We start from the raw sequence: 12333 nt of genomic DNA on the forward strand, positions 1-12333 counted from the left end.
GTCCGGAGCCTGTGCTCCGCAACAGGAGAGGCCACAACAGTGAGAGGCCTGCGTATCGCAAAAAAAAAAAAAAAAAAAAAAAAAAGAATACACGTCTAGACCAAAATACATGACTAACCCAAATGAGGTCTTCTGCCTCATAATTTTTATATATTCCTTAGTCAGAGGCAAGTAAATCAGTCCTTACACTGCCTAGAAGAGCCCATAATTCAGATGGAGCAAAGTCTGAATGCATGAGATCACTGATTTCACATATTGGAATTGAAGCAAATGTCAGCATGAAACCAACAGTCCTCTCACTTTTGCTGACTCCTGTTGTAACAGAGGGAAAGTTGTTAGGAGTCCCATAAGGCAGAAAACCATCTCTGTGAGCCCTAATTCTTGGGCATGATAGGACAAAATGTTAATAGAGCCCTCATCACATGGCCCCAGATGACTAGACCCATAATACACTCTCAACACACCAGAACAGAGGCGATAGACCCAGGATATGTACAAGACCAAAAGGACAGTTGACAGGTCAAGGCAAGAAATAACTAAGAGTCAAAAACAGACTGAACACATTCTCCCATGGAAAGCATGCCCATGAGCTCTGTATGCTTCAGTCAGCCACATAAAGTGACAACGTAGTACGCTGAACCTCACAAAGTGAGAAGTAGGAAAGAAATTGGGCATCTGTGACCACTCTTTTATTCCACCTTTCTTAATCTTCAAGCACTCACCTGTGTGGCCATGGAGTGGTGAGTGTGGCCGTGGTAGTGTAGGTGATGTGCTAGAGGTCACAATCAAACTCTTGCGGTTACTTGTCCGACAACTGCAATGAAAACACAAATGTCAGTTGTAACAGGGTTGCATCATGGGCCCAGAGAACTTGAATGGCTATTGAGGAAATAAAGAGTGATATCATTCCATGAGCTGAGCAGTATAATACTTAAAACTGAACTAGCTTAGCAATTACTGTTTGCACAGTGAGATGTCATAATTCACTGTGTTCCATCTTGGAATAACTTTTGTCACTGTCTTGACTTTTATCTTGTATTGCCACTGTACTTTTCCAACGTGTAAGTTTTGCTTCCTAAGCAAATACCCAAGGAGCTCCTTAACTGTAACAACCATGTCTTAAGTGGTATCTAATGAAGAATGATCACTGCAAATTTGATTCAGAAAACAAAAAACATGAGTCATAAATGTTCTCATATGTCATAAAAATTAATATTCTTGCCATAAAAATGAAACTATTAACTTAATCTATGAAACTTATCTTTTAAAAACTGCTTAATCAATGGATTAAGTAATATTCTCATTTCACTATAAATTTCAGAACAGGCCTGTGTTCCTTCTACAAAGTTGGCTTTCCTTTACATATTAATGGCTGAGGCTTTTTCTTGAGGCTGGAGAAAGCCAAATCATGATGAAAGGCCATTTCATGCTGTACCTGCTATTGAAAAGTGTGTATAAATTTACTTGAAAGTCAGCCCATCTTTTTTTTAAAAAATATTTATTTATTTGGCTGCATCAGGTCTTAGTTGCGGCATGCGGGATCTAGTTCCCTGACCAGGGATTGAACCTGGGCCCCCTGAATTGGGAGTGCAGTCTTAGCCACTGGACCACCAGGGAAGTCCCCAGCCCATCTTTTAAAGACATTAAAGAAGCCTGTCATTTATATTCATCCAAACAAATATTTACTGAACACCAACTATGCACCAGGCCCCGTTCTAGGTGCTAGGGAAGTAGTAGGGAACAAGAGGAATTATCTGTCCTCAAACTGGAGTGAAAAGTGCTATGAAGAAAGAGAGAGAATGTTCAAGAAATAGCAAAGAAGTCAAGTAGGTGGCAGGAAGGGAGAATGACAGGAAAAGAAGTAGGTTATAGAAACTATGGGTATAGGCCACAGCCAGACTCTGTAGGGCTGGTAGACTACTGCAAAGAACCACTGGAAATGTGACAAGGAACCGCTGGAAGGACTGTGATCAATCTCAAGAGATTATGATTAGAAATGATAAGCAACTTTCCCTAAGATACCATCAGGACTAATCTAATCATGTCTCACACCCCCTCCTTACCCGTTACCATCAAATGCCCAAGACTTCCATCTCTAACTTGACACAGTCTCTACTCCTTGATCTTTAAAAAAAGCTTACCCTCTGCCTCCCTGAACTCAGTCTGTCATCAGCAAACTCTATATCCTTAACTTCTTTTCTCAACATTCAGTTTAAATTCTAGCTCTAACTGAAACCTTGCTATCCCCCAGGACACCACAGTCCTGGTGAAATCCCAATCCTTTTAAACCCAACTTTCCATCTATTTTGCAACTGCACTCGGGCAGCTAAAGGTGAATGAAGAAAAATCCAAAATCATGCTGGCTGGTGTTTCTTTATGTCTATGATGATAAATATCAAGTGGGTCCATACTACATATACCTAGGCAATGTGCTCTCTCTTCAAGACAACTAATTCAGAAATTCTCCCCAAACCTCTAGCACTCCTTCCCCAAATCCTACCCTCATCTGCTGACTTTGCTTTTTATTCAACTAAGGGTAAAAACAATCAACACAAAAAGAAGTACTACATATTTCTGCTACAAAAATCCATTAGCCTGGGACTTAACCTGGTGGCGCAATGGTTGAGAATCTGCCTGCCAGCGCAGGGGACACAGGTTTGATTCCTGGCCCGAGAAGATCCCACATGCCGTGGAGCAACTAAGCCAGTGCGTCACAACTACTAAGCCTGCGCTCTAGAGCCCACGAGCCACAACTACTGAAGTTTGCGCGCCTAGAGCCCGTTCTCCACAACAAGAGAAGCCTCCGCAATGAGAAGCCCGCACGCTGCAATGAAGAGTAGCCCCCGCTCGCCGCAACTAGAGAAAGCATGTGCGCAGCAAAGAAGACCCAACACAGCCAAAAAATATAAAAGTAGCCATTAAAAATCTATTACCCTAAATCTGTGTCCATATACTGTACTTTCCCATCTGTAACAGCAGAAGGAAAGACCATGTTCCTATCAAAGTCAACTCCTCCAACTCCCCATTCAAGAAGTCTGTACCTGTACTGTCCTCCTTCTATGCCATGAATTTCTACTTCCTACTGGATTACTCTCATCATCATAAAAATATGCTGTCATTTCTCATATCTCAAGAAAATAAGAAAAAAACTTTCATAGACCTCTCCCAACTTGCCTGTTTCTTTGCTCCCCTGTTTGCGAAAAATCCCATGCAGGGATTCTGTATTTGTCATCTTCATACCCTCATTTCCTATTCTCTCTTTAACCCACTCTAGACTATACAATCATCCTCATCTTTCTTGCCTGTTACCAAGGTCACCACTGACAACAGGCAATTCTCAGTCCGTGTCTTATGTAACCTCTCAACATCATTCGACAGTTATAACTCTCTCTTCTAAAAAACAAATTGGGATATAATTTATATTCAATTATTCAATTAAGTGTTCTGTTCAGTGAACCTTGAACAACTGTATACATTCATATAACACATCCAAAACAAAAGTCAGAATAATTCTATTACCCCAGAAAGTCCCCATGTGCCCCTTCCGGTCAATCCCCCAACTACTTTCTTCTATCACCATAAATTAATTTTGTTTTGCTGGATTTCCTATAAGTAGAATTATATACCATGTATTTTTTTGTGTTTGACTGCTTTTGTTCAACCTAACATCTGCGTAACTTTTCTTGAGATACTTCTTTATTTAGCTTCTAGGACATGAGGCTTTCCTGGTCTTCCTCCTAGCTCACTAGCTGCTCACTTTTCATTCCCCTTTGCTAGTTCCTTCTCTTCCTGACCTCTAAACCATTTAGTACTCTGGGGCTCAAATGTGGAATATCTTTTCTTCTTTCCCTGCACTCACTCCCTAAATGATTTTTTCCTGTATTATAACTTTAAATCTATGATGTTGATGATACCCAGCTTTTTATTGCTAACTCTGTGCTCTTACCTCTGAGTGTGAGACTCATATCCAAATACCTACTTGACATCTCTAACTGGATGTCTAAAATGCATCTCAAATTTAACAACAGAGTTAGTGAATTTCCCTCTAAAACCTGCTAACTCCTCCCTATCTATTTCATTACATGGCACCACCATTCATCCAGATGCTCACGCAAGTCCTTCAGGCAGAAGGAACATGATACTAGATGGAAATCTGGATCCACATAAAGAAAAGTACCAAAAACGGTAAATGTGTGGGTAAATATAAATCACTTGTTTTTATTTTTAAAATCTCTTCTTGGGACTTCCCTGGCGGTCCAGTGGTTAAGACTCTGCGCTTCCACTGCAAGGGGCACGGGTTCAATTCCTGGTCAGGAAACTAAGATCCTGCAAGTTGCACGGCGCAGCCAAAAAAAAAAAATCTCTTCTTGAATTTTAAAGGAAATATAATAATTTACTGTGGGGTTTACAACATATGTAGATATAAAATGTAGGTCAGCCACAGCAGCAAGGCTGGCAGGGAAGAATGGACGTATACTATTGTGAGGTTCTTACATTAAGTATGAAGCAATATAATACGACTTGAAGATAAACTAAAAGTTAAAATTTTATATTATAAACACTAATGCAACTACTACAAAAGAAAAACAAACAAAAAAAAGGAAATAAAATAGTCTCATAAAAAATACTCAGTCTAAAAGAAGGCAGAAAAAGAAGTAAGAACAAGTACAGTTGGCCCACACAGAAAACAGATAGCAAGAGAACAGATTTTAACCCAATTACACTAATAATCACATAAAATGTAAATGTTCTAAATACATATTTATTTATTTATTTATTTATTCATTTTTATTTATTTATTTATTTGTGGTACACGGGCCTCTCACTGTTGTGGCCTCTCCCATTGTGGAGCACAGGCTCCGGATGCACAGGCTCAGCGGCCATGGCTCACTGGCCTAGCCGCTCCGCAGCATGTGCGATCCTCCCGGACTGGGGCACGAACCTGTGTCCCCTGCATCGGCAGGCGGACTCTCAACCACTGCGCCACCAGGGAAGCCCCCTAAATACATATTTAATTAAGACAAAGACTGTCAGATTGGATAAAACAGCAGGACCCAACTATATGCTGTTTATTACTTGTGACAGCCAAAAAACTAGAAATCACCTCAAATGTCTACTAATAGATGAAGATAAACAAAACACAATATATCCATACAATGGACTACTACTCATCAATAAAAAGGAATGAACTATTGATTCACACAATAAATGAATCTCAAAATAATTATGCTAAAACCAAGAAGCTAGACATAAAAGAGTACATACTGAACAATTCCATTTATATAAAATTCAAGAAAACACTAACTAATCTAGAGTGACAGACAAAAGATTAGTGGTTCCTGACCAGAGGCAGGGGAGGTATTATAACAAGGCATAAGGCAATTTGGGAGAGCTGTAGATATGTTTATTGTCTTGACTGTACTAATGGTTTCAGAGATGCATACATGTATCAAGACCCATCAAATTGTACATTTTAAACATGTACAGTCTATTATATTTCAATCATACTTCAATAAAGCTATAACATTTTTTCAATATAAATAATATCAAAGTCACTCTTATGCTTAAAATTCTCCCTGTCTCACTGAGAGTAAAAGTCAGTGTTCTTACAATGGCCGACAAGCTTTACGCGCTCTGGCTCTCCGTTACCTCTTTCCCTCCTACTCACTCTACTCCAGTCACATGGGCCTCTGCACTGTTCTTAGAATATGCCAAGCGTGCCACTGCCTCAGGGCCTTTACAAAGGAAGCTTCCTTTGCCTGTTTCCCTCATGGCTTGCTCCCTCACCTCTTTCAGGTCTTTGCTCAAGTACAATCTCCTGAATGGATTTTCCTTTGACCATTCTATTTAAAATGGTAACACTCGCCCTCCCAAACACTCTTTTCCTCCTTTCCTGATATATTTTCCTCAATAGCACTTACTGTTATCTAACATACTATGGATTTTGCATTCATTCTGTTTGTTGTCTCTCCTCCCATTAGAATCTTAAGCTCTATGATATCAGGGGCTTGCACAATCTTTGCTTACTGCTGTATTTCTCAGTGCCTAGAATTCAGCCTGGCACATGGCAGACTCAATAAATATTTGTTAAATGGATGAATGGATGAGTATAATTTGTTACAATAATTATAATAAAAGAGGATACTTACACACGTGGCACCTGTAAGGTATATCAAACCACTATGTCTAAACTCCTTTTGTATAAAAACTAAGATCTCTTAAAACTGCAGGACAGGACTTCCCTGGTGGTGCAGTGGTTAAGAATCCACCTACCAGTGCAGGGGACACGGGTTCAAGCCCTGGTCTGGGACGATCTCACGTGTCACTGAGCAACTAAGCCCATGCGCCACAACTACTGAACCTGTGCTCTACAGCCCACGAGCCACAACTACTGAGCCCAAGTGCCACAACAACTGAAGCTCTCACGCCTAGAGCCCATGCTCTGCAACAAGAGAAGCCACCACAATGAGAAGCCCACGCACCGCAACCAAGAGTAGCCCCCGCTCACTGCAACTAGAGAAAGCCCGCGTGCAGCAACAAAGACCCAAGGCAGCCAAAAATAAAATAAATAAAAAATTTAAAAAAAAAAGAAAACAGAAAGATCAATAGTCTGTAACAACCTATATGGGAAAAGAATCTGAAAAAGAATGGATACATGTATATGTATAATTGAATCACTGTGCTTAAAAAAAAAACTGCAGGGACAGATAATTGATTCTAATTTCATTTGTCATGATCTTATTAAAATGTAAATTAAATACAAAACAGTAAAGATCATATTTCCAGGCCACATGCCTTTGTATGAAGGTACACATAATCTCACTTGGCAAATCTGCAACAGCTGCCAGGGGAAAAAAAGGTCAGATACCCTGGTACAGATGCCACAACTCAGCTGAGATCCAAGACAAGGAACTGCCTAATTTTTCCATTTCAACAAGCACTGGCCATTGCCCCCAGGATCCTAGAAGATAAAGGGCAGGTCTTCATTTTTTCATTTCAGAAGATTAAAGTACCAGATGTTTACAGAGTCAGCCACACTCACTCTCAGCTGATGGAAGGTAACCTGGAAGTTCCCTGAGCTGATGTTCTGCTAACCACTGCAGGGACTGGGTTAAACTAGACTGCTGCCCACCACCATGCCAGTCACTTGGTCACTCAGAGCAAGGCCTGGCATTTCATCTTCCTACTTGCTTTACCATGGTCACCCCTCCATGGATAGTGGGAGCAAGGACTAAAGCACCTGTGCAAGCTCTGTGAAACTGTTGAATTGTGGCCATATCTGAAGAGTTCCCGGCCTTCAAAAATCCCTTCCCCCAGCAACTAGCAGGTACTCAAATTTGAGCCCCTGCAGGAGCTGCCGTAAATTTATTTAGGAAGTCTGTTTCCCAGTCTGAAGGAATATAGAATATGGGGTAGGATGCATGGTTGCAGACCCCTCAGGGTCTCTAATCTCCAATCTGTCAATTCCAGAAGTCCAGCTGCTCCTAGGAATCCAAGCACTCGGTAATGAATTGACTTGCACTTGGCTATTCCTTTCAGAATTCAGAATGAGGAAAAGACCACTTTTGTTTCATTAAGTGTGACCAATACAACAGACAAGAATTTGGGTCCATTTTAAGGTCAAGCATTTCCAGGTGTTATTTCAGAATAACAACCAGGATGATGTCCCTGTAAAGACTGAGACGCTAGAGTGGGAGAAAATGCATGTTCTCTCAGTAAATAAAGGGTGCTGCTTGGAGATAAATCCATTATTTGTCTTTTGCCTGGGTTATTTCAACAGCCTCCTAACTAGTCTCTCTGGTTTATTCCTGTCTCCTATTGCCAGTCTGTTCTCAACACAAGCAGCCACAGTGATCCTTTTAAGGCATACATGAGATGATTTTACTCATTTGCCCAAAACCTTGCAAAGGCTGCTAATTTCACACCGAAACACCAAACTACTTGGACCACTGCACTGTTCCCTCCAATTGGAATGCCCTTCCCCACCTATACAACGGCAAATATCCCATACCTCCTTCAGTGTCACCTTCCACATTTCCCTATGTAACACTGTGACCTGCCCCTGAGAATTCCCCTTACTCTGCCTTTTTTTGGGGTGGCAGCTCTCTTTGGATTAATAAAGTATTTTTTAACTTCTACTCCATTGGTTTGGAAATTATATACTGTTGTGTTTTTTTTTTAAAGTAGTTATTGTTATTAAGCTTTTAATAGGCATTCTTGTCTTAACAAGAGTCTAAGTCTTAGGTCTAAGGTTAGCTAGCATCTCAACTCTCGCTTCTAAACAAAATTAGATCTTGGGACTTCTTTGGTGGCGCAGTGGTTAAGAATCTGCATGCCAATACAGGGGACATAGGTTCGATCCCTGGTCCGGGAATATCCCACATGCTGCAGAGCAACTCGTGCACCACAACTACTGAGCCTTCGCTCTAGAGCCCACGTACCACAACTACTGAGCCTGCATGCTACAACTACTGAGGCCCATGAGCCTAGAGCCTGTGCCCTGCAACAAGAGAAGCCACCGCAATGAGAAGCCAGAGCATCGCAAGGAATAGTAGTCCCCGCTTGCCGCAACTAGAGAAAGCCCGCGCACAGCAACAAAGATCCAACGCAGCCAAAAATAAATAAATAAATATTTAAAAAATTAGATCTTAACTCCAACTCTCCCCACCCCTTCCAACGTACATGTTATTTGGTCCAGTGGTTCAGGTCTATCTTGCTTTTATAATGCCAAATTAGTAATTCTTATTGTTTCACACAATAATTGCTTGCTTTGATTTACTCATACTTTCCAATTTCTTTGCTCAGCATTCCCTCCTGGATCTCACAACTTTTGTCTTTCTTTCTTCTTTTCTAAGTGATTATTTCACTGAGAATCTGATATTGATAAACCTTCTCAATTTCACTGTTTGTCTGAAAATGGCTTTATTTTTCTCAGTGACTTCCAACAATAATTACACAGGTATGGAATCTACAACCTCTTGTTGGGAGTAACATTTTTCTCAATATCTTAAAGATATTATTCCATTGTCTTACGGCTCCTGTTATTGCTATTGAGAAGCTTGCTCTTAGGATTGTTGTTCTTTTGTAGTTAATTTTTCTTTTCTCTCTCGCTGCTTTGTTTTTTTAAACCATAATTTTTTAGATATATTCACATACCATAGAATTCAACCTTTTAAAGTGTATAATTTAGTGGTTTTTAGTACACTCACAAGGCTGTGCAACCGCCACTGCTAATTCCAGAACATTTTCATTATTCCCCAAAGAACCCCTGTACCCATAAAGCAGTCGCTCTCCATCCCCATCTTTGCTACCCGCTTTCCCAGGCAACCACCAAAGTACTTTCTGTCTCTACGGATTCCACCTATTCTGGATATTTCAAATAAATGGAATCATATATCATGTGGCCTTGAGTCTGGCTTCTTTTGCTTAGCTTGTTTTCAAGATTCATCCACGTTGAAGTATTTGTCCGTATTTCATTTCTTTTTATGGATGAATAATATTCTATTGTGTGAAGAATATACAACATTTTATTTATCCATTCATAAACTGATGGACAATTTGGGTTGTTTCTGCTCTTTAGATATTTTAAATGATGCTGCTATGAATATTTGTGTATGTGTGTACATTATGTTTTCAATTTTCTTAGGTAAACTTCCTTGCTGAACTCATTCATTAGAGCTCTTTTAGCTTTTGTGGATTCTTGAGGGTTCTCTAGTTCCTTTGAAGACCTCTGTTTTTTGGTTCTGAAATTTTACTGCAATGTACCTAGATGGACATTTATTTTTACCTATTGTGCTCCATGATGTTATTTTGGTTTCTAATCAATTCTGGAAGGTCTCAATCATTATTTCTATGAATACTGCCTTTCCCCCATTTCTCTATATTCTGTTGGACCTTATTATTGTATCCTCCATATTTCTTAGTTCTCACTCATATTTTACATCTTTCCATCTCTGTGCTGCACTTTAGATAAAATTTTACTAGCTTTGGCCACAGCTCTACTATATAACCTGACTACTGAGTTTTCAAATTCAATGTTACAATGTATTTAATTCCTTGAATTCTAATTGTCATTTTTTTCAAAATATGCCTGATCTTTTAAAATGAAATGTCTTTTGTTCTCTCATTTTTGTCTCCATTTATATTTTTATTCACTTTACATATACTTATTTTACAGTTTTCATTCATAATGCTACTTTCTAAAGTTCTTAGGGGTCTAATCTTACTGTTTCTTTTTTCTTCTGATTTTCACGTGTGGTGGACTGCTTCCTTGTATGGTCTATGGTTTTGTACTGTAAACTCACCTTTATTTAGTGTGGCTTTATGGGAATCTTGTGCTACCTGATTTGAAGATGTGTCTTTAAAAATTTTTTGAATTTGTTTCTGACAGATTTGTCAGAGTTATTTACAGCCCAGAATCAGCTCTTAAGACCATACATATGGTATAAACTCCAGGCCTCAAATTCAGTTGAATAAAGGTCTATAGTTTAAAATTCTCAAGGAGACTTTTTTTATTTCTTATTAAGAGCCTACTTAAAACCTAGATGAGATTAAAGAACTTCCTTTCATCTCTCCATGTCAGTGGGCAAACTGTTTTCCTAGTGCATTCCTACACTGAGGGTAAAGTCCTTTGAGTGTCCTAATTATATGTGGGGTCTCAATTCTACCCTAACTTAGGGTCTCCCTACCTTAAACAAGCCCAAGACCTCATCCTTTTTCCGCTAATGGATATCAAGACTAATACAATATACCTCCTCCCTGGCCCTCTTTCTTGGAAGTTCCAACATTGATTCCCACTGTTGAGGCATTGTTTTCTCTCTTAGATTTAGGTCACTTGGGATTTTCCTCACATTCTACTGAATTTAGCTATGCATTTAAAACAATAATCATAATAGCTAGCATTTATTAAGTGCTAACTGGGCACTGTTTAAAGCATTGCATGTAGTATCTCACACCCTATGAATTAGGTACTACTATAATCCACTTTATACAGACAAGGAACCTGAAACACAGAGAGGCTAAGTAGCTTGCCCTAGGTCACAATAACGTACCAATAATTTTTGAAAGCCTAATGTAACTTATTTTCTCTTTGACCTAGGACTTTCTTAATGTGGGTCTCCATCCTAAAGATGATTGATTCAGAAGGCACATATCCAGAAAAACAAGGGCATTTTGCATAATTTGACTAACTTCAGGGGAGAGAAAATGGATGGACAGATAGGTTATTAAGAACTACCCTAGACGGGCATCTAATGTACAGCATGGTGGCTATAATTGGCAATACTGTATCATATACTTGAAAGCTGCTGTGAGAGTAGAGCTTTAATTTTCTCACCATAATAACAACAACAAAATGATAATTATGTGAGGTAAAGGATGTGTTAACTAACCATATTGTGGTAAACATTTCACAATATATATGTGTATCAAATCATCACATTGTACAGCTTAAACTTACACAATATTAAATGTCAATTATACCTCAATGAAGCCGGGAAAAAAGGAAGAAAAAAAAAACAACTACCTTAGGGATTGGAACAGAACTTTAACAGAGCCACAAATACTGGAGAGGAGACCGGCTATGGCAGAGACTCAGCAAAGACTATGCTTTCACCAAATTCTTTAGTCATGACCACCTTGGCTACCATTATCACCATCAACAAGGTACAGCAAAGAACTCTCTTGATCCAGACAAAATACAAAGAGGTATATACACTGGCCAATCCTGAATCCTTTCACTGTGTTATAGAAGAAAAGACCAGCAACAATGCAAAGGAAGCATGATTCAGCTCCTGGCAGAATATAAGAGCCAGACCTAAAAGTCTCAGCTACATGGTCCTGCAACAACACTAACTTACAGTGAAAAGAAATAAATTTACCACTAAAGCTCAAATGCCAGTGTCCAAGGTACCACCATGGATTAAACACACCCATAATGCTTGGAATGAATCAAGTTTTAAAGTAAAAAACATGAGGAAAGTGGGTAACTGGCTAAATGTAAGCCAGTGCAATCTCCTTCCCCGGAATCATGTGACATAGTGGGAAATTTCCCTAACAGGGCAGCAGCAACATGTCCCCAGCCCCAATCTCAAGATGAAAAAAGAGTTGTGCTCACCACCTAGAAAATCAGATAGTTTGTCATTGCTGACTGTAGTTGATGTTCACATTCCCAGAGTTCTAACTGAATAAACCTGGCAGAGAAATGTAAAAGCCCTAGAGTGGGCAATGCTTCAGAATTTGTGTATTCTAAGCGTGTCTATATTTCCAGTGCCCAGGACAGTGGCTGATACACGGTTATTATTGTTTGGATAACTAATGAATGGGAGAGAATGG

At 39.5% G+C, this 12333-nt stretch overlaps 1 protein-coding gene across 1 annotated transcript in view; it reads right to left on the reverse strand.

Annotated features, from left to right (window-relative positions):
- MAST2 (microtubule associated serine/threonine kinase 2) overlaps positions 1-12333 on the reverse strand; it is a 272170-nt gene that overhangs the window by 44700 nt on the left and 215137 nt on the right. The window contains exon 5 of the mRNA XM_028488202.2: positions 723-814. Coding sequence (XP_028344003.1) covers positions 723-814 — 92 coding nt within the window. The remainder of the gene's footprint in view (positions 1-722; positions 815-12333) is intronic.

This window comes from Physeter macrocephalus, chromosome 4, assembly GCF_002837175.3.
Source record: "Physeter macrocephalus isolate SW-GA chromosome 4, ASM283717v5, whole genome shotgun sequence".
Lineage (NCBI taxonomy): Eukaryota > Metazoa > Chordata > Mammalia > Artiodactyla > Physeteridae > Physeter > Physeter macrocephalus.